General features: G+C 37.5%; 1 protein-coding gene across 2 annotated transcripts in view; it reads left to right on the top strand.

Moving 5' to 3' along the window:
• Positions 1-23473, top strand: part of TPP2 (tripeptidyl peptidase 2) — a 53804-nt gene that overhangs the window by 15886 nt on the left and 14445 nt on the right. The window contains exons 10-24 of one of the 2 annotated variants that reach the window (XM_042805984.1): positions 349-448; positions 2556-2704; positions 2837-2952; positions 4577-4745; positions 6170-6327; positions 7677-7753; positions 8681-8787; positions 9569-9723; positions 10826-10942; positions 12533-12633; positions 15195-15291; positions 15571-15708; positions 17525-17769; positions 17974-18052; positions 19951-19989. In XM_042805984.1, coding sequence (XP_042661918.1) covers positions 349-448; positions 2556-2704; positions 2837-2952; positions 4577-4745; positions 6170-6327; positions 7677-7753; positions 8681-8787; positions 9569-9723; positions 10826-10942; positions 12533-12633; positions 15195-15291; positions 15571-15708; positions 17525-17769; positions 17974-18052; positions 19951-19989 — 1847 coding nt within the window. The remainder of the gene's footprint in view (positions 1-348; positions 449-2555; positions 2705-2836; positions 2953-4576; positions 4746-6169; positions 6328-7676; positions 7754-8680; positions 8788-9568; positions 9724-10825; positions 10943-12532; positions 12634-15194; positions 15292-15570; positions 15709-17524; positions 17770-17973; positions 18053-19950; positions 19990-23473) is intronic. The other variant, XM_042805985.1, reaches the window with a different exon arrangement.

The raw sequence follows: 23473 nt of genomic DNA on the forward strand, positions 1-23473 counted from the left end.
AGTGTGGTGTCCCTCTCACAGGAGGCAGTTCTCCTCACATGTCCCATCCACCTCCCAGGTTCCCCTTCATAAACACATTATCAAAGAGGTGCAGCCACCATCACTAATTGGCTTGGCCTTGGCCAGAGATGGGTCTGACTTGGAGCCGGGGCAGCTTCAAGAAGCTTTTCACAGGGGCCACTGTGGTAGCCCCCTCCCCTGCTACCAAAAACCCCCGCCACCACACACACAAACCCAGCACAAAATGTTGAGCAAAAATTCTTCTCATAATGAATTTCAAACAAATATTTAATTTTTATTTTAATAAAAATTCATTGTACTTCTAAAATCCTTGAATGTTCTTTACAGGTGTTGGTGCCTATGTATCACCTGACATGATGGTTGCTGAATACTCTTTAAGAGAAAAACTGCCAGCAAATCAATATACTTGGTCATCTAGAGGGCCTAGGTAGGTTATACTAAAAGAACAAATTCATTATTTTGGGGTTCAGATTCTGTAATTCAAAATGTAAAAGTTGGTCATTAATACCAGAATAAGAGTATTTGTTTCTCATGGGTAGAACGTAGGTAGTCTGCTGTTCTTGGAGGGCCTTTGTATGTCGGGCTCTAGAACTCCTGGGGGAGGAGGAAGACCACTGAACTGCCTCGGCACAACCTGTATGTTTCAGGAAAGTGTATTTGGTGAGCACAAATCTATTCAGAGATGATAAAAGCTGTTGAAAAGTTGTTTGGACATTTGTTCTGTTTCTGATTTATTTTTTCAGAGGATTTTTTTCCATAACATTTATTTCATTAAGTTAGTGTGGTGAAGTTGACTGTTCTTACAGTGTTGAAGATTAAAAGAAATACTGTTACTGCAGTGGTGTTACTTGTGTCTTCAGTGACATTGCTGTAATGGCAGTTTACTCAAGGGTTTTACTTGAGTCCGGTAGAGGTGTGAGTAGGCAGAAAAAAATGCTTTTCTCCCTCACCTTATAGAAAATTATCCCAATTATCTATAAAAAAAAATTAGGGTCAATGAAAAGTTCAATTTTTATTTCATATGTCAAGCATTTGATAGTAATGTGGTAGCCAAAAGAAGAAGCAAAGAATAACGTCTCTTCATGAGTTCTTGACTGTATTTAGACTTCAGAATTGTTCTTGCGAGTCATGAAGTCAGTGTATACTGTCTTTTGTAGTTTGGCCTACAATAGTATTGGATGAAGGAGAAAACAGCTTGAGGTTGGTTCCTGGTTTATTTGCTGGTTACATAGCAAATGCTTCCCTATTAGCATTGGTCTTTAAAGTTAGCTGTTGTGATGTTTGTATATTTACAGGCAGGTATATTGTTCCAGAATCTTATTATGTAGAATTGTCATGTTTCACGTGGGGAAAAGAGAAATGTAGTCTCTGCCTTCAGCTGAGAGAGGGAGAAATATTTGTAATTAATATTGATATATGTATACACACACACATATATATAAAAACTATGTTTTGTGTGCTTTGTCACTTTGCGTTGTAAAATAGTCAGAATGAGCATATGTCAGCTGAAAGGCCCAAATCTGGCCACAGGAGGATTCACCTTGTATAGGGTACAACACGCAGGTGACTGGAGGGTTCCTAAAACTTTGCTAGAACAAGCTTGAGGTAGGGGACCAGCCTGTCTAGAGGCTTTCAGGCAGATACTGTCTGTACTGCTTGGCTGGAACCTGTTGTTTATATAGGGCTGTCATAAAATATGTCCAAATGTTATAATACAGTATCATACTGAGAGTACTCTGATTCGAGACAGATCTTAGGCATACAAAGCAGTTAGTGTGGGATATAAATACCTTAAAATACCCTACCTCTCTACAGAGCTTAATAGCTCTGGCACAGTGCTGTCTCTATTCAAGTGGTGCAATTTTTATCTATCCAGAGCAAGGAAGATACAGTATATCTGGCATATACAGTTGAAAACTAGATATTGCTCTAACTGTGCCATAGGTACTCTCTCAGTTCTTAAATATGTCTGGGCAAGAAAGAAAGGTGGCCTAGGCCCAGCTGATACTGATCCACCCCTTGACATTCCTTTTTTTTGGCTTCTGCCCTTGCTATCCTTGTCTCAGGTTCTGTATGGTAATTCAGAATTTGACCTGGTATTGAAGTGGCAACATGTGAAATTAGAAATCTGGATTTTGGACCTTTTCTAGTCTTCCTCTCCCTTCTACTGTTTTTCTTTAAAAATAATTACTTTTAAATAGGCTATATAGAGTACTAAATTATGTATTGAAGTATTTAATAGATTTGCATGCATTTTCTAATTCAAATCCCAGAAGATACTCTGCTGACTAAACTGAAGCCTGATGAGGAGTATTGAAGAGTAAAACAGGCATAGTTGATGATTAATGTGACATTTTAAACTGCTACTTAGTGTCATGCTTTTTCTTGGGTTTAATGCATTCATTGATTTAGTGAAGTAATATACTTGTGAATGTTCATTCCTTAAAGCTAATATTTTAAGTGCACGGATAACTTCAAGATAAAGTTTGCAGAAAAAAAATGTTTGTTTTTCAACCATTCTGTTTTAACACTAGCACTGACGGTGCCCTTGGCGTAAGTATCAGTGCCCCAGGAGGTGCTATTGCTTCTGTTCCAAACTGGACTCTGCGAGGAACACAACTCATGAATGGCACATCCATGTCTTCTCCCAATGCATGTGGAGGCATTGCATTAGTATTGTCAGGTAATGTGCTACAATGTTAAATACAGATGCGTAGTCTAAAAGAGATTAGATACTTTTTCCTCTTAAAAAAAAATGCTCTAACTTTTTCAAATTTTTTGTTGTATCAAATAGTACCCTTATTTTTAATTTCAGGACTGAAAGCTAATGATGTTCATTACACCGTTCATTCTGTCAGAAGAGCTTTAGAAAATACTGCAGTGAAAGCTGAAAACATAGAAGTATTTGCACAAGGACATGGTATTATTCAGGTACTTGCTAGCAAAAAACCCCAAAATAATATAAATAACTGCCAGTAGAAAAATAACCCACAGAAAAGAGCAGCTTTCTAAATGAGCTCACTTGATTTGTTCCCTTGCTACTTGGTTCTCAGCTCTGATTGAGGCAGAAGAAGGGAATGTAGTGGGAGGAGAGGAAGAATGAGACAGTTCTTTTAGCTTCAGCATGCAGTTACTATAGAATGAATGTGTTAACTAGACACATTCTTAGACTGATCAAAAAGGTATGTGGATGTGAAAGGGGGATGTGGGTTTTTATCACCCACATGTGGATTTGGATGCCTGGATTCTGTCCTAATGTCCAAAAATGTTTTTATGATATTGTCAGAAAGAGCTGAGCTTGTTCTGTTCAGACAAAAACTGGAACTGTAAATTCTGGGCAGTCAAAATACTGAAATACCCACGGTGGTTTACAAAGCTGTACAGCTGCAGTTGTGTGATGTCTTTTCTCTGGGCCTCACTGAAAGGTCTGAGCGTTCACTGTATCCTGGGGACTTCTAAGTAGCTTGGAAATCTGTGATGGATCCTTTGTATGATGAAGACATAGTGAATGACAGTTTCCTTATCCATAAGCTTAGCTTCTTAAAGAACTCTGCTAGTTTTTGCCTACAGTCACTCCCATCATAGCCAAATAGAGGCACTGAGTTTTTGCTCTCATGCTTAAAGATACCAGATGCTTAGCCCTAAACTCATGTTCTGAAGATGCCAGAACCTAGTAGGTAATGTCTGCTAAGCATGTCTGTAACACTGAATTTGATAAAGAAGGCAACAATGGTGATAGCTGTATAAAATAAAAAACATTGCCATAGAAAAATGAAGTGCACCAGTCATATGATTTAGTAGTCTGTGATTAAAGCATGTATTAAAACCTGGTTCAAGCTCTGATCTGGGAAACCGAGGCTGTTTTATGTCCACATGTCTCAAAGGAGAGTGCCTTAATCTCCACTGGTGAAGGTAGCTCACTGTTAAGTAGAAGAGACTGTAAGATTTTTGAAGTCAGTAGAATAGAAAATGAGATAGAAGGGTGTCTTTTTAAAACAAGAAAGGTGAACTTGTCATCTGAGTTTACTGTGACAACCCATCTGCTTAAACCCGGGGCTGAATTTTATGACCTTATTCTCTTATTTCATATCAATATATAAAATGTCTATGGGCATCCTATATTACTTGTCTCTTTTGAACTGCTCAACTTCTTCTATTGTATAAAAGGTTTAAATGCTTAGCTAGTGTTGCTCCACATATGAGAAAGGCACCTGAATTACTATAGTAGGTCTGGGCCTTTGAAGACGTTTGTTCTTGCAGTCACCTCTGAAAACTTTTGTTATGCATCTTTTGAAGGATTTATAGCAAAAGAGATTTGTCTTTTTTTGTTTTTTAATATTCTTGATTTTAATGTGCTCTGTGTGGCTGTTGCAGACTGAAAATGTTGCCTCATTTTCTATACTGAGTATTGTATGAGGTGCAATCAGTGTGGCTCGGGTAGTGCATGAGTTACTTTGCTGTTGCTGTGCTTGCTGAACACTTCATATTGAAGATAAAATGCATAAATTACTACTAAGTTGAAATTCTTAAATTTAGAATGTGTTCTTTCTAACAGGTTGATAAAGCCTATGACTACCTCATTCAGAATTCAGCATGCACGAGTAACATAGGCTTTACAGTTACTGTTGGCAGCAACCGTGGAATCTACCTCAGAGATCCTGCCCAGATAGCTGCACCTTCTGATCATGGGGTTGGCATAGAACCTGTCTTTCCTGAGAATACAGGTAGGAAAGAGCTTTTGTGTTGGAGGGGGTGAATAAAGTGTAATCTTTAAACAAAAAAGCTGTGGTAGTGGTGAGTGACAGGAATCTGTACCATAAAAGGACTAAGTGCAACTCTAAATTTCATAGTAAATGAAGGCATGCAACTAAATAACTTTTCCATTCTAACCTTGGACTTAAAATTGCAACACTTCCATGTATTGGGGGAGTCTGTTGGTTCATGCTTCCTCACTGAAAAAAGGGATCTGTCTTTGTTCTGAAGAAATTTGAAGCGAAGTTGTAGGGCTAGGGAAAAATACCAGAAGATACTCAAATATCCCTAATGTTTCATTAAATTGTAGAGCTTCAGGATTTTTGTTGTAGATAACTCTTTACAAAGAATAGTTACTCTTCTAAAGATGAAGAAACTTACCCAGAAATTAATTTCTCAGTTATTTAAAGACTGTAAATTCTAGATTTATAATTTAACTAAGTTTTCACAACCTAAGAAAAATCTTAGTTTAACAAACTAGACTTGCATTCAGCATCTAATAATGGATAAACATAAATCTATCTAAAGGCAATACATGAATTGATACAGGTTTTAGTTAGTTACTAACAGGGTAAAAGTAACTTGTGCAAATCAAAATAAAGTTTGACATCATTTCTCCATAAACCATTTTGCCGTGCTTTACTTTATTAAATACAAATTGGAACTCTCTAGAGACTGAATTACACTGTAATCAAAAATGATCCTTGTGAGAGCTTGGTACTGAGATTAGTTCCTTTCCTAAAACCAGTGATCCCCGAGAAGGTTGGCATGTGGCAGAAGAGGTGAGTTTATTTAAGGGAAGAAAGGGTATGAATCAGAACAGGTTACTGACTGAGAGTAACTTGGTGGTTTGACAGGTTACATTGCAATCGATGCTTTTTAAATTTACCATATGACACGAAGAAATAAAATAGTTGTGCAATAGACTTTTTAATAGACTTTACCTCTTGCTTAGGTTGCTCTATAATGTAATTTGTTAATTAACATAACCTTCAGAATCAGTACAATTGCTTTTTATTGTATTTCTCTGCATTAGTCAAGACCTTGTAGCTATACCAGGAAGTTTATACCTGCTTCTGGACTATGTTGTGGGTAACCGAAGCGTTGCTTACTAGCCTAACTTTGACTTTGGGTTTGAATATTTCAGGGGGAAAATTTCAACATTGGGTACAACTTTTATTTTGCTGTACGCTGCTGCTGTTCTACTTTTATCCTGTTAAAAGAAATAATATAGAACACTATCCTTTGTGGAGAATCTGACATCCAGGGTCCCTAAGGAATTGGTTCCTATTACATTTTATTGATGTGTATGTTTTAATGGAAAATAATGTATTATAATAGAATATGAACACATATTTGTGTTACTGAACTGTTTTTTAAATTTGTTTCTTGACAGAAAACACTGAAAGAATATCTCTCCAGCTTCATTTAGCGTTAACTTCAAATGCACCATGGGTCCAGTGTCCTAGTCATTTAGAGCTTATGAACCAGTGTCGACACATAAATATTCGTGTGGATCCACGTGGCCTGAGAGAAGGACTACATTATACAGAGGTATTGAAGCGTTGGTGTTCTAAGCAAGATTATGTGCCTTTTCCTTTTCATGTGGTCTCTATCAACTTTTTATAGAAATAATTTTTAAGTAAATAAAAGCTGTGTGCTGTACAGACCAGAAAATACTGCCACACTCCATTTCAATATACAGGATGAGTCCAGGGTTCAGCAATATTTATGCTATACAGTGTTGTATAACACATGCCAATGTGACTTTGAGTATCTGTGTTTAAATCATAAAAGCATATAGAAAATAGAAACCAAATAAATAACCAATCTTTAAGGGTTTTTTTTCTGGATATGTTTTCGCCTTTGACTATCTGGCCCAGTCCTGTATTATTATTGAGTATAGAGATTTGTGGTTTTATGACATCTTAAATATTTCTCTCTTTCTGTGGTGGCTTAAGGACTGGCCTAGCTTTTGTGGTGTTGCCATGCAGTCTTATACAGACCCAAGATTTTGCTTTACCTTGAAGAGCTGCTTGGGTACAGTGATGCAACCCATTTTCTTGTTTCTTCCCTGCTACCCCATCCTATTTTGGAAGGTGAAGGAGAAAATTGTGTGGTAATGGCTGTGTACAACAGAAGCATTTTGCTGTCTTTGAGCAGCTACGTTCAAATTCAGACAAATTTAATATGAAAGCTATTAAATTCCTCATTTTCTCTCCCAACTATCCTCTTTCACTCCTGCAAAAGAAACCCACCAACAAAAAATGTTTTTCAGCACTCTGTCTTCATCCCAAACACAATATTAACGTGGAAATGTTTCCATTGCATTGTAGTTGATCATAGTGAAGATGAGATCTGCTTGATTTTTAGAATTGACTTGCTTAAGATGCTTAGTTACAAGTTTTCTATGGTACCACAGAGAACATTTTAGCAATGTGATGATGGAACAAATTTTCAGAGATGGTATTTAAAGCTTGGCCATGAAAGACATGGTAAATCAAACTGTATTTTCTCAAACATAATCCTGGAAAACAAGGATTAAAATATTTTTAATACCATGGCAAAAATATCTGAAATAAAATAATAAGGCTGTTTGGGACAAATTCTGAGTTGAAACTAGGTTGAGCTTTTGATATAGGGAGTATCAAATGTGGGTTGAAAGCTTGAAAACTTCTGGGGGAAGACTGAAATGAGTTTAAGTGTGAAAACTAATGTGTGTGTGTTTTTCTTGGTGAATGTTGCTGTTTTACTCTTTCTAGGGTGAAAGTAGTCAAATGAATATTTTTGTTTTTCCTCAGTAATAACCACAAAGATTCAAAACACTCTGCAACTAGTTTGTGTTGTCTTCTGTAATTTGATTTTGACCAAAGATTTTAAGTGGCTATATTTTATTTTGTTAGGTGTGTGGATATGATATAGCAATGCCTAATGCAGGCCCTCTGTTCAGAGTCCCAATAACTGTTGTTATACCAACAAGGTCAGTAAACCAAGGCTTTATGTCTATTTTTAAAGTTTAGTTTAGTTTTCTGTACACGCTTGACTTGTTGTCATTTATTTCACCACCACCTTTCTCTGGGAGTTCTTGAATTTACTACTGACATTGATAAGGGAACAGAGATCTGAAAAGATTCTCGCAGCAGACTTCTAGAGCAGTGGCTTTTTTGTAGTTTTGGTCCTGGCAGCCAGAAGGCAGTGTGTTCTGGCGGCCTTAGCCACAGTGGCAGCAGCTTCCGGCTCTATCAGAATACAGATGACTTCTGTATTCTTGACCAAAGTATCAATCAGTATGCTCATAGGTATAGATCAGCAGGAGTTTGTTTTTTAATTTCTAACAGGTGGACATAAAGGCGCAGTGCTGTTTTTGGCAGCTGAACATGGGGATAAGCTTCCACCATGACTTTAATACAGCAGATTTAGAGTTAATATTGTGCCCACCATTGGTTTAAACTTACAACTTCAGTGATGTTGATAAAGAAGGAGAGTATCTTATTAAACCTATTCCGTGGACAATCTGTCCTGAGAAAAAAAATGTAACTTTTCTTTGATTCATTCACAGAAGTATTACTTCTTGCAAACCTTAGCTCACTTTCATGGAAAGTCAGTCAGGAAAAGCAGATCCACTGAAAACTAGGATTCTTTGATATTTATATTTAAGCACAGTAACTTTAGGGAGGTGGTCTACACAATGTGGCGGAGCTGATGTTTAAAATCTTCTAGATACATTGTGCTGTCAGATTCCATACTAGTATGGATTAAAGTAATTGGTGCTGAGGACTAAATGTCCTCATTGGACACTTCTTTTTGAGATTATTTCTGCATTTACAAATACTTTAAAAGAAAAAAAAAAAAAAAGGGCTTCACAGCTTGTTTTAATTACTGTTTATGTTTTCTTTTTGGCATACAGAGTAGATGAATCATCAAGCTATGACCTGACATACACAGATGTTCATTTTAAACCTGGTCAAATCCGAAGGCACTTCATCGATGTTCCACAGGGAGCTACGTGGGCTGGTAAGGAAAATGCCCATGGTAATTAAATAAAAAAATTGCATCTGTCAGACTTGACAAAGTTGTTTTGAATCATGTTGAGTACTGCCTGAATAAGAACAGAAGGATTTGACCCATGAATACATAAAATATTTATTTGATTTTAGGATCTTAGAGGAGTGATTTTGAGTTATCTCATGGTTTGTGGTATAGTAGAATCCTCATTTTCAGTGTTCTGTAAACGAGCAAATATAATCTGAAATGATTACCCATAACTGGATGAATGCCCCATGTTTATGGAAGAATATTACTGTCTGAGATTTGCCTAGTTTTTAAGGTGTATGGATGTAGTGTTGAAAGATGTCTTACCTGAAAAAATTGTGATCTTCATGATAGGCAAGTAGCTCATAATTCTGCAAGGAGGAAAAAAAGATTTTTTTCTTCCTGTGTGAGATTATTCGGTCTAATTATTTAGATTATTCAGTCTATTATTTAATAATTTGGAATTCAGCAGCAGTCTGTCCTGTTCAGTTTATACACCTGTACTGTCTGATTAATTTTCATGGTTTAGTTGAGTCATGTTTCTCTTACTGATCTTTGAATTTATCTAGTTTACCTTAATCTGAAAGGGTCTTTGTGAATAACTGATACATAAGCATTATTCACATATGGAGCCACTTGGGCTACTATGTAACTTCTTAAATTACAAATTACTTGTGAAACTAGTGTTTTTCTTGTGAAATCCTGCCTGCCTTCTAAAATTTTTGGCTCCTGAAACTAAACTTAATTTATTTCTTCAATCTAGAAGTGACAGTATGTTCATGTTCAGCTGATGTGACTGCCAAGTTTGTGCTTCATGCTGTTCAGCTAGTGAAACAAAAAGCATATAGAAGTCACGAGTTCTACAAATTTTCATCTTTACCAGAAAAAGGATCAGTGACTGAAGCATTTCCTGTCTTAGTAAGTTACCTTAGGGTGGCGTTGGGGAAGGGAGGGATATCAGTACAGTATAACGTAACTCATTCTGTATTTTTATTTTTCCAAAGTAAAACCCTAAACCCAATAAATTACGTTTGTTACAATAGTGAATGAATCTGGTTTTCAGTTTAGAAAAGATCTCTAATTGCTTGCTAGTATTTCTTAATTATTTGATAATGCACTTACAAAACGTGTTAATATCTTCAATTTGTTGGTACTTGTTTATACTTTTTTGTTTCCCTTTCAAACAGGGGCAATGACTTGTTGGATAGATGTAGTTCAGTATATTTTGCCTGCAGTTTTTAATGTGATCGGAGCCATCTCCTTGGCGTTGAAGCCAGGTGATAACTGACTGGCTTGCAGTCATACTGCTTAGATACAGCAGGCTTAGCTTGAGTAGCGCTAGCGTAAGAGTTCAAAACAGAACCAGGGGGTAAGCTAACAGTTCAGGGGTGTGGATGATAGAGTCCACTTCTCAAGTTTGTCCCCTGCCTTGCTTTATTTAGGTGTTCAGCTCTAAAGCCTATGGGTGGTTATAATTTCTGTGCTATTCAGTCCCTTAAACTCTGAAAATATCAGGTGGGGGACCCTAAGCTAAGTTTGTCCCACTGATGCATTGTGAACTTTACCATTAGTTAAAAAACCCCAACCAAACAACAGCAAACCCCAAAACTCCCAGGCTTCATGTCATCTTATTTAGGCAGAGAGTGGGATCTCTTTGATACACATTTTCTAGGGCACACATATTAAACTCATCTGTGAACTAACCTGTCTGCCTAGCTTGAAGGATAGGAAAGGAAGGCATCACATTTAAAAGTTGTACCTTTCTCTGTCAGGTATACCCCTGGCTCTCTGTTTTGATGTGGTCATCAGTCATTCTGTTTTGTTGAAGCTGTCTTGTGTTTTGTGAACCAAGTATAATGTCTTATTTGCTACTGTACAGACCTATACAATTGGAGTGAACTGGACATAACAGTCTTTTTTGAGCTATACTCCAAAATTTTTAGCTTGGGATGGGGGAGGCTGGGGTGAATAGAAGGGGAAGATGGGAGCTTGAGTCTAACGTTGTGCTTTTGTTATCCAGGCTGGAAGAACCATTGAATTTTGTGTTGCTCGATGGTGGGCAAGCCTTAGTGATGTTAGCATTAATTACACAATTTCTTTCCATGGTGTACTTTGTGCTACTCCTCAGCTAAACATGGTAAGTTTTACAGAGTGTTTATTTTGAATTATTCTGAAGTCCTATGGTATATCAGAGTAAAAAAACCTTTTCTTCATTCTTGCCTGTATTTAGAAAGGCCAGAAGTATCTTTATATATGAGATGTTCATGTTTTCTCTTAAAAATAGGTAAATAGGAGTTCAATCCCACAGAAATGCCCATTACCATTATTTATGATTTTTTCCTATGCCTCTTGATTATCATTCAGTAGGGGGGAAAAAATAGGGAAAAAAAAACCAAACTGAAACCCAGCACCAATAGAAAGGACATACTAAAAGGCTGAAGTTGTAACTGTACTTACTATAGCAAGTGTGTGTGTGTGAATAGACTTTGCTGGGACCACAGTTCTTGAACTTGAGTATCTAGACTACTATTGCTAAAAGACAATACTCTGAATACCATTTTCAGAATAAAATTTCATTACAATTTATTTTCTGTTCAGTGTTTTACTGAGAAATGCCAATTGGCTTGAGATTCATCATTTAGAGCAGTTGAAGGCACAGTAGATGGTCAGTGTTGTGATTCCTAAGGCTCTGCAATACTAAAGGATTGAAGGTTGTTATAAGCATTAGTATCATAATATTTATGGTACTTTGTCTTGCTCCTATGTTCTTTGCTGTCCTGTGCAACCTGGTTTGGCTTGACTTTGCCTCCCTCAGGAGGGGGCTGGTTTTGAGAGCTGATATGGCAATACCTACAAGAAGCAGCACCATGCTAATTTATCCTTGCTCCTCCCCTTTTATTGGCTAAGGGCCAGAGCAAATTATCGCTGTCCTACTGGTGAATTTGGATGTATTCAGGCCTAAGAGCTGAATAAACTCTGGAAGAAAGAGTGGGTGCACTGTGCTAAGGTACCAGTTCTTGAAGCGGTAGAGCAGGAAAAGAAAGAGCTGGTGGTGGTTGTGGTGGTGGTGTGCATAGCAACTCCCCTCACCCCAGCATGATTACATCAACTGAAGAATGGAGAGTTAAAATTGAGAGAATACAAACAGTTTTGCTCTTCCCTTCGTGAGCACCTGTAACCTTTTTAAAATAAATTTTAGTAGTGCTGATATACTGGTGGCTTTGGCATAGAATACTGCTAGGAAAAGTTCTCAAATTATTTTACCTATCACTAACCTGTGCATGTATTATTGCTTATTTTTGCAGAGTTAAACTATTCTGTAATAATAATCCTCAGCAGTAACTCCATAAAATACTTGTTTTAAGATGCTAGATGAATAATACTTGTATTTATTGAATTATATATTCAAAGGAAATAGTCACAAATGCACAAACAAAACCCAGCCCTGCCAAAAGTATGGCTTGGATAGTTCTGTACAAAGTACTTGAATTATTAAAGGAGGGAGAGGAAATATAAATAGGGCTTTAGCTCCAGTTGCTGAAGTTTTGCAAGTCCCAGTGTATCTGCTGTTATAAAATAGAAATAAACTTGTGATGCTTTCAAACTTGCACAGTAATACTTCTTATAGTATAGATAAATACAGCTTGTGTTGTGTTTTTGAGGGACATAACAGATGATCCACATCTGACGTGCACAGAAGCATAATTGTTATGTGCTCTTTCCTTAGCATGCTTCAGAAGGCATCGTACGATTTGATGTTCAGTCCCTGTTGAAGTATGAAGATATTGCTCCATGCATAAATCTGAAAAGCTGGGTTCAAACACTCAGGTAGAGTTTTGGGGGAACTGTACTGGGAAAGTGGGAAAGCTCTTTGTATGTAGTTAAAACAGTAACAAGTTAACAGTGAAACTTAGGGTAACAACAATATTCTTGTCAAATTTTAAGTAGTTTTGGAAGTATGAATTAATAAAATTTCTCAGCATTCTCTTTTTTGGTTCCTTCTAACTTTGGCAAAATTTGAGAAATATGGTGACTTTTTCCATGCAAATTATTTTCTTTAAGCTATTTTAAAAAACCAAAACCAAAAAACCAACACATTTACAAAGATGTTCCATTGCTTCCTAATGAGATACTTAAAGGTAAAAGGCACTTTAATATCTGAAGAAACAAATTGTAGACTTATTTGGTGCTACTGTTAGTTGTTTTGGGTTTTTTTTTAAGCAGCTGCTTCAGGTCGTGGCCAATTTAGACCTGGGAAGACTGTCTTCTCTCTCTTGCTTGATTGGAAGTGGTTTTTTTAGGATTAGGTGCAGAATTTTGTGGGGAAAGTTGTGTTTATCTTGTTGTCAGTTTCACACATGCTGATTTGGAGGAGAAGCTTTGTTGGAAAATTCCTAAGCAGTGCAACAGATACTAGAGTTGGTCACTTCAGGAGGAAAAAGAAATGCCATACGGTTTAAGCAGTACTTGTAACAATTGGGCCAGACAAATTCACAGTGGTCAGTAATCCCGAGTTTTCCTTTATTTGGGCATCTCAGTGGAGATGTGGGGCTTTGTCTGGGGCTTTTGGATACTTTTAACTGGAATTGAGGTTGCTAGGAATTTATTCTTTAATGAACGTGCCACTTAATGTTAGATTCAGGAATACACAATTTGATGTGCCTTAAGTGGGGAAATAAAACAATCCCCTACTATATCTTTGCCTCATTCTTGATTTGTAAAATGGAGATGCTCTTATCTGCTTGTAGTAATTGAGGCATTCACCTGACAGTAAATGAACTGCAGTTAGGTAAACTAGTGAGAAATACTTATGTATTTAAATTAAGGTACGAATAGTACTCTTGAATGAAGATAGCAGTCATAACACAGAGGAAAAAAATGTACTGAATGGCTTCTCATTTGGTCTCTGGAGTTTCAGATGCTTGGAGGCAGGGTGGCTATTAGGGAGACGTATCATGTGTGGTATTACTCAGTTCTTAAGTCTTCTGTCAGCAGTCTATCTGGTGTCTGCCAGACTAGGAAACCTGGGTTAAATGGATCTGTGGTCTGACCCAGCACAGATATTTTGCTGGATGACTGGTCTGTGCTCTTGGCAATGAAACAGCTGACAGAATCTTGTAGAAAATTTTGATCATGTAATTATAGGTTGTCAGAATGAATGAAATGTAAACTTAAATGATGCCAGGCCACACTCATTTTGCTATTCTTTGTTTACAAAGCTCTTATTTTTCTATATCATTATTATGTGAAATCACAGACCCATGGAATGGTTTGGGTTGGAAGGGACCTTAAAGACTGTCTAGTTCCAACCCCCCTGCCAGGGGCAGGGCCCCCTTCCCCCAGACCAGGGTGCTCCCAGCCCCGTCCAACCTGGCCTGGAACCCTTCCAGGGAGGGGGCAGCCACAGCTGTGCCAGTGCCTCACCACCCTCACAGTGAAGAATTTCTTCTGTAGATCCAAACAAAATCTACCTTCTTTCAGTTTAAAACTGGTACCACTCATCCTATCATTACACTCCCTGATAAAGAGTCCCTCTCCATCTTTCCTGTTGTACTGGCAGGCCGCTATAAGGTCTCCCTGGAGCCTTCTCTTCTTCAGGCTGAGCAACCCCAGCTCTCTCAGCCTGTCATCACAGGGAGGTGCTCCAGTCCCCTGATCATTTCTGTGGCCTCCTCTGGACCCACTCAAGCAGGTCCGTGTCCTTCTGATGTTGGGGGCCCCAGAGCTGGACACAGCACTGCAGGTGGGGTCTCGCAAGAGCAGAGAAGAGGGAGAGAATAGCTTACATCCTTTGATGCTTAGGGCCTAAAGTGTTTGTGCTTCTCTGAACAATAGTTTGTCTTAACTGTATCTGAGGTAACATAAACTATACAGGTAGTATGTTTTTCTGTGTTACTACTCTGATTTCTGTAAGGCTTCTTAGAGTCTTTTCTGATAAAACCTTCTATAGCGTACAGTTATTAATTATTCTGTACTCTAATCACTGTGCCATTAATCTTTCAATCTATGAATAAAAGTGCTGATTGCAGCATGGATACTAGAGTTGTAAAGTAACCTGATTTTTTCTTTTTCCTAATCCTGAAGTCTGTTGGCTTTTGCTTTTTTTTTTTTTTATGGCCTTTAATTTTGAGCACTTCTTGGTGCTTGCTAAACTCTGACTTTTTTATTTGGCAGGGTCTGTAATGTCACTAAAACTTGTTTTTGAACTGATATTCATTTTAACTGAGGAATTTGTGATTCCTGGATAGTTACAATATTTTGAGATGTTACTGCATGTGCTGAATTCAGTTATACTTCAGAATATGCTTCTGCTTAAGCAAGACAAATTTTGGTAGATGATACATGTTTCTTAGGAGTACCTTCTGTTGTTATTTGTTGTTTAACTGCAGACCAGTGAGTGCAAAAATAAAACCTTTGGGTTCCAGAGATATTTTACCAAACAATCGTCAACTGTATGAGATGATTTTGACCTATAACTTCCATCAGGTAAGCAATATGTGTGGTTGTTTTTTGAGAAGTCATTAAATACAGCATGTTTTCTAATGGCAGATTTTATTTTTAACTAGCTTTGTCAGAAATGAGGTCCAGATTCACACTCTCTACACATTCTAGACTCTCTACAGCCAAAATTCTGACTTGGTTCTCTTTAGGGGCTGCAGTTGCTTGAAATGAGCTTTAGTTCAGGTATCCTTTTGAGTGTGTGTGTAAGGATTGTACTTGTTTTATTCAATAGTGAATTAAATGTTTTGACCTTTATTTTAATAGCCTAAGAGTGGAGAAGTAACTCCAAGCTGTCCACTTCTTTGTGAATTGTTGTACGAATCTGAATTTGATAGTCAACTGTGGATTATTTTTGACCAGAACAAAAGGCAAATGGGTTCAGGAGATGCCTATCCACACCAGGTACAGAGTAATGTATTTATTTTACCTTCTGTTTTCTTCACAGTATGAAAATTTTCATATTTTTTTCCACCTTTCAGCCCTGCTGTTAGCTCCTAACATTTCCTGATGCATAGGTATAATGTTCTTATATAGTCACAAGAAGACAGGTTCAGTGGTGATACATGTTTATGAAAAAAAGTAATGACAGGTTTGTTTCCATGAAATAGAACATTATGATTCTTTTTTCTCTTCAGAGGAAGGAAGAAAAGTTATGGCGTGTTTTATTTCTACAGAAAGCTGTTGACTTGTGACTTCTTGTGATTTTTGACTGGTGCTTCTCAAGAAATGAATTCAAGTTCTTGTTGTCTTTATGTTTGGGTTTTTTACAAAGATACCTTGAATTTTTCTGTTTAAGGGGGAAATTGTGTATTATTTTTTCTGTAGTCTGACTTATCTGTTGAGAGATCAGAGGCTTCTGTATCCATGAAGACTGTTTTCTTTGCTGTTGATGTCTTCAGTCTTTTAAATGCTGTAGCTTGGTTAACATCCTGTTGCTGCCTTTCAAAGGGAGTTTTTTATACAAGACTTGTAGATACTCTACCCTCTGTGGGGAATCTTTTTCAGCTGAAACAGAACATGTGTCTGGATCATGCAGGGGCTGGGGGGGAGGAATAAAAAATTAAGTAACAACATAAGAGAAACAGTTTCCATAATTTTTGCATTTGAAACCGTTTTTTACCAATCCAAAAATCACAGTTGAACTTCATCAGTGTAATGTTTATTTAGGTAGATTGATCATTCTGGAAGTGTACAACAGACCAGCTTTAAAGCATGTCTTTTGAATCTTATAAATAATTTTCAGAAATCACATTATTTAAACTTCTGTTCCTTAGCCTACATTTTTAAGGTGCTATAAAATCTAGAAATCACCAGAGTAGCCTGTTACTTACACCTGGTGGACAGCCATGCTGTAAATCTGTGGTGTTGTGCATCATAGAACAATTCTAAAACAATTAAAAATTAACTCTAACCCAGGAGAGGGAGATTCTGGGAGCAGGGTAGTTCTGAATTATTGTCATTTGGTACATAGGGCTGCCTTTAGTATTATAGCAGCAGAAAGGAAACTGAGCATGCTGCTTCTCAAAACATTCACATGATGCCCTTTTTGGTTGATAGAAACAAAATAATGTCTGGGGAGTTTTTGTTGGGTGTGTTTTGGTTGGGGTGGTGGGTGTTCTGGGTTTTTTTTGTTTGGTTGGTTTGGGTTTTTTTGTGTGTGTTATTTTGTTTTTTTGTTTTTTTTTTTTTTTAATGGAGATTGTTATCTGCATATTTCTAACAATATATAAAAAGCTCAGGGCATAGAGTCTGTCCAGCTCTTTATACTGCAACCTTAAGTCTCATAGGATTACTGGGTCCCTCAGTGTGAAAGCCAATACAGTGTTTGAGACACTGGAAGATACTCTGTGTAACTTTGGGTTTAGATCATAGCAAACCGAAAGTGTATCAAGGCAAACCCACCAGAGGTTTTGAGTTGAAAGTTTAGTAAGAATTCTGATTGTTATTTGAGCAGTTAATACAGTATTAGAATAGGAACAGGTGATGTCAGCCTATTTTGTGATCTGAAAACTTAATTTTTTTCAGTGAATACAAAATGTGTTTTGGCTGCTGTCAAGTCTTGAAAGCAGTCTTTTCAGGAGATTAAAAAACTAAGCAATCTAGCACATTTAAATGGCTAGAGCTATATGGGTCGAGAATATGACAGTCTTATTTCTGGGTTTCTTTGTGAATGGTGAAGTATTTAATCTTGACATTTATGAGAACTTCTTTCTTTCAGTATTCTGTGAAACTGGAAAAAGGAGATTACACTATTCGGTTACAAATTCGTCATGAACAGAACAGTGAGCTGGATCGCATCAAAGACCTTCCATTTATTGTTTCTCACAGGTTGTCTAGTACCTTGAGCTTAGATATTTATGAAAACCATAGCCTTGCTCTCTTAGGGAAGAAGAAATCCAACAGTTTGACATTACCACCAAAGCACAGTCAGCCATTCTTTGTTACATCTCTGCCCGATGACAAGTAAGTTACTGAAGTTCTGTTTTTCTCATCTACATCTAACCAGCTGCCTCTTCACCTAACTAGAGTGATGCTTTGATAGTGTCTACCTGTTTAGGCTTGGTAATTCCTCTTGTGCTGCTCTTTCACTGTTTGGGTTCTTTGTTGTAGTCCCCATGAAATGTTAATGAACCTGGTTTTAACCCTGAACTTTCTTTCTTTGAATAGAATACCTAAAGGAGCAGGACCAGGATGTTATCTTGCAGGAGCTCTTATACTGTCTAAAACAGAACTTGGAAAGAAAGCTGTGAGTATTTGAAATGGATGACGGCTTCTTTTTCTGAAACTTTTGAAGAGAGTAAATGGCATGCCAGGAAGTGCTGTATTTTATGGTTTTAGTACTTTAAAAAACTCTATGTTTAGTAGCATAACACATTTTAGAAGCCACTATTTCATTATAAAGTCAGAGTAACTTCTAAGTAGCTCTATTTTTATTTTCATCTTAGAATTTCAAATTTAATAGCATTTTCTAAATTTTGAATACTAATTCTGTCTGCTTTATTATATTTCTAGAAGCAACTGCTTTTTTGTGTGGGGCCTTTAGAAGTGATTTTGTGTAATTGCCTAGCTTAGTATAATTTTTGAATGAAACGTGTGTGTATATATTGTTCTGTGCATGTTGATTCTCTAATAAACAGCTATATTCTTCCTTGCATGCATACAATTTTCAGCAAAAATATGTGCTTTCTTAACACCTACATGTTACTGCTACAAAATAATAGGTATTTTGCTGACTCGAATGCATAAGCAGATATTCTTACCTGCTGCACACTGATGTTGTCAACCACTAATGTGACTGTATGCTCCAACAGAATTATGTAACATCTCTGTATGTGATGCTAGAAAAAAGCTGTAGGGTTTTTTTGCTCATAATACATCATCCTGTAAAAACTGGTTTCTAACTTGTATGAATCTGTAGTGCAAAAGTGATTATAGTAACCAGACCGCTTTTGTGTGTATCTGGTGCTAAGGTATTTAGAAGATTCCCTTAGCTATTTTTAAATAGATGGCAAAGCTGAGAATAATAAATTTTAATCAGTTCTGGTGATTGTTAGTATTTAGAGGTAGTTCGTCTATGTCCATGTATCACTAGACGTGGCTGAACAACCTGTGCAAAACTGGAGTATATTTTCATAGAAAATAAGTTTCTGTGAGTAGGTGGGCACATACCTATAGATCTTGTTGAGTACAAAAGTTTAGTTCATTCAATCTGATTTGGTTGTAGGTAGTGCTTTTGGGGCAGATTGCATATAACTGCAGGTTAGATGATGTCTGTCAGAGAATTTATGTATCAGTGAGGAAAAACCCAGTAGCTAAGAACTCTGAAATACTTAGTGTTAAGTTTTTGTGATTCCTTCAAGGTTGCAAGTATTACTTCTATGAAATTCATGGTAAATCCATTACACTAGTTTAGTATAGTTTTCCTAACTTGAATTCTGCACTTCCTTGAACTATTGGTTGTAATCCTCATCTCTCTTATTTCAAAACCAGAATAAATTGTTATATCCAGTGATTTCTGCAATAGGAAGTAGGAGGTAGGTAGACACTGCCTGTTAAACTTCATGTGGTGAAGAATACTTCAGAGCTTGCACAGAGAGAAATTCTAGCTGAGGCATGTCTCATGTCATAGTCTAAGGCATTACTTCTGTGGTCATGGAAAAAGGATGCTATCAAATAGCATCAGATACTTTCTGCTGCCTTTAGTGAACCTCAGTATGTACCAGGAGATGTAAAAGGAGGACTAGGTAGCAAAGTTGTCTCTAGGTCAGCAAATGGATGCAATGTGAAGGAAAATGTATCTGATTTCTGTATATTTATTATGAAATAGAACAATGCCACTAAACAGTCAAAATCTAAAATCTACACTTTTGAGGCTGAATTTCTGTAATTTATTATTTTAAGCTAAGTGGTTAACAACACTTGCTGTCTTACAGGAATAACGGACTGTATACACAATAATGCATTGTTTATTAATTTTAAAAACCTGGAAGAGCATGCTTTAAGAGCATGTTTGATCATAAATGTGACTCTCTAAAAGTTTAAAAACCTGTAGGTTGAAAGTATAACCGTAATTGTACAGAGAAGGTGTCTCCATCCTGTGTGGTGTGTGCATGTTTTCTTACAGTATGTTATTCTAACTCCCAGGGGCAGTCTGCAGCAAAGCGACAAGGAAAATTTAAAAAGGTACTGAATGTTAGTTTTTGAAAAAGATATACTTAAGTCTTTTTGCATATGACTTAAAGAATTTGTCTACCAGTATTGGTTTTTAATTTGTCTCCCTCATCTACTTCCTTAGTCCTGAGTTATTTACTTCAGCACCTTAAGTATGTTTACTGGTAGAATGACAAAACACTACTGTAATACAAAGCTGAGAGGCACGTGAGCATCTGGATACTTCTGCAATAAGTGCTATAAAATGCATGTGGTGATTAGTGGTCTGTAATTTTTCTTTTTATTAAATACTCAGGAATCTTCAGTGTTTGCGGTCAAGATTTTCTGTGGCAAGTGTTTCTGCCTGTTCTGTTTGCAAATTAAGAACTGAACATGTACCTAACACTGATGTAGAATTGAATATCCAACTGTATACTAAGTCTACGGAATTGATAGCTGGCATTTTTTTCTTAGGAGGCATGGACTTGATTGAAAAGTCTCTCAATTCATGATTCTACTCAAATTGAATATAACTCATTATAGGCTAGAGTTTATAAAGCGGTGTAGCAGACAGTAGAATTTACAGAAAGAATTATGTTCAAGCTGGTGTCCACCTAGGTCCTTCTTGCCAAGTTGCTTTCCAGCTGGGTGGCCCCCAGCATGTACTGGTGCGTGGGTTTATTCTTCTCCAGGTGCAAGACTGCAGTTTTCCTCGTTGAACTTCTTGAGGTTCCTGACAGCCCATTTCTGCAGTCTGTTAAGGTCCCTCTGGACGGCAGCACAAACCTCTGCAGTTATCAGCCACTCCTCCTGGTTTGGTGTCATCTGCAAACTTGCTGAGGGTACACTCTGCCCCATTACCCAGACCATTAACGAAGATGTTGAACAGGACTGGATCCAGTATTGACCCCTGGGGTACCCTGGTAGTTACTGGCCTCCAGCTGAGCCACTGATCACCAGCCTCTGGGCCTGGCAGGTTTCGGTCACCTGACTTCTCATCCAGCCCATACTTCAACAGCTTCTCTATTTTGCATGAAAGCAGTTTGAGGCGATGCCAGGAAATAGCAGCCTGATTTTCCAGAGAAAACAGTTAATTCTTTTATAACTGGACAAAAATGTCAATGGGTCCTTTCCACAGAATAAGGAGGTATCTTTGTTTTACTACACACATACTGCAGAATCGTATGCCTAATCTGTAATTTTCTGTTTGAGGAGCTATTTTGGGGAACGTATTAAAAAGACTCAAACCTGAAATAAAACCCAAAACAACCCTGGGCATGGGGTTTTACTTAATGTCTTGCTGTCTTCACTGTCTCTGGACATAAAAATCCTTTCTCTCCAACTTCTGTACCTGTGATATGTATGAAATTCAGAATTCAGTGATGTTTTTCCTTTAAACTGATCCCCACTGGAGTACCCTACTGTTGGTGGCTTGGGAAGTTGATGTGCCCTCAGAAGTGCCCTTGGTCTCTAATGTGGAGGCACATGCTCAACAGCCATGTGAAAAACAAATTGGTTCTACATACCTTTCTTCTTTCACAACCAAATTTTTGTAATGCAGTTACAATCTGATTATTTTATCCCTTTGTCTCCAAGTTTTGTCCTGAACAAAGTTAGAATGAAAGCAGATCCTTGACTTTTTCTGGTCTGTAAGAAACATTTTTCTGTTGTTTTACATAATGCAGCTTTTGAACAGCAATATGTAACAGCTAGCTAAGGGATAGAAAAATTCTACATCTTCCTCCCTATTCCGCCATCCTTTCCCCCAATCTGAAGTAAAAAATGCATTATGGAGATACTGATAAGTACTAGTGGAAGGCTAATAAATACCATTGTGAGGTCAAACATAAAAGGATGAGTTCCTCTGAGCATTAAATCACTATCCCTGTTTAATCAGGAGGCCTTCAAAAATAGGATGAAGTACCTATCTGGTTTAATTTTATGTAGGCTTGGCTGGTGACTTCAAGAAACTTAATTCATTTTCAAATAAATAAGAGTATTGCCGTAAAAATAAGCAACACTGCACAAATTGTATGCATCTTAAAGTAGATACAAATTCTATATGCACATTCAACTGTGTGTATATGCAGATGTGCATGGTATTTATTAAATGGAAAATGAGACCTGGGATTTTCCCCCTCTATTCTTGTGAGATCCCACCTGGATTACTGCATCCAGCTCTGGGGCCCCCAGCATAAGAAGGACATAGACCTGCTTGAGTGGGTCCAGAGGAGGCCACAGAAATGATCAGGGGACTGGAGCACCTCCCTGTGATGACAGGATGAGAGAGCTGGGGTTGCTCAGCCTGAAGAAGAGAAGGCTCTGGGGAGACCTTATAGTGGCCTGCCAGTACAACAGGAAAGATGGGGAGGGACTCTTTATCAGGGAGTGTAGTGATAGGATGAGGGGTACCAGTTTTAAACTGAAAGAAGGTAGATTTAGATTAGATCTACAGAAGAAATTCTTCACTGTGAGAGTGTGAGGGTGGTGCGGCACTGGCACAGGTTGCCCAGAGCAGCTGTGGCTGCCCCCTCCCTGGAAGGGTTCCAGGCCAGGTTGGACGGGGCTGGGAGCACCCTGGGCTGGGGGAAGGTGTCCCTGCCCATGGCAGGGGGGTTGCAACTGGATGATCTTTAAGGTCCCTTCCAACCCAAATCATTCCATGATGCTATGTGTTCCTTCAAGGAGCTTTTTCATGTAGTTAGTTTTGTTGTTAATGCTTTGAAGTACAAATAACAATAGTTCATACGTCTTCTACACATAAAGTACCAGATGTTGAATCATCAGACAGAAATCTAAATATAAACAAAATTAACTGTTAAAGGTCTTTTAAGAGGTGACTGTTTTGAGGGCATTGTGCTTGTTTATGTATGCAATTTGTAGTTCTAAGTTAAAAGTAAACTCACTGAGGCTTGTCAGACTGTGCACAGAGTGCACTGACCAAAGTGCATATCCTGTATGCTTCCAAAGTTTTTAATATTGTTTAATTTTTTTAGAGGATGAACAAGGTCAGCTTTCTCATTAATTTGAAAGTTTCCTTAAAGTCATATTTTTAATGGATAATATGCTTGCTTGCTGCCTTTCTCTGTCTATAGCTCTGTATGTTTTTATAGGTATTTATAAAATCAAATCCAGTACACTACTCTATCAATTCTCCTGCTAACTGTGAAAAAAGTTAGGGTGAAATTTGAATAAGAAAACACATTGAAGCACTGAATTGTGAAGAATTGCTTTTCTTCTCCTTAATCTCTAATGATGAATGTTTCTGTAATGGCAGTGACAGTGTCATTCTGGGATCTTCTGTTATCTAGGGAGCTGCAAAGTTTCATAAATGATGCTTAGTGTTTGCAGACAGCATAGAGCAAAGGAAGAGTCCATCATTATGGTCTTGGGATATTTTAGTTGAATGTGATAAGCACTTAAACCTTATTTTCCCATTAAATAAGTCTGATGTCTGTAGAGAAGAGTGTGCCTCTTTTTCTGTAAGCTTTTTAGAAGAAAGAGGGTGCCTAGATCT

This window comes from Tyto alba, unplaced genomic scaffold (genome assembly GCF_018691265.1).
Source record: "Tyto alba isolate M040663 unplaced genomic scaffold, T.alba_DEE_v4.0 Super-Scaffold_45, whole genome shotgun sequence".
In the NCBI taxonomy this organism is placed as follows: Eukaryota; Metazoa; Chordata; class Aves; order Strigiformes; family Tytonidae; genus Tyto; species Tyto alba.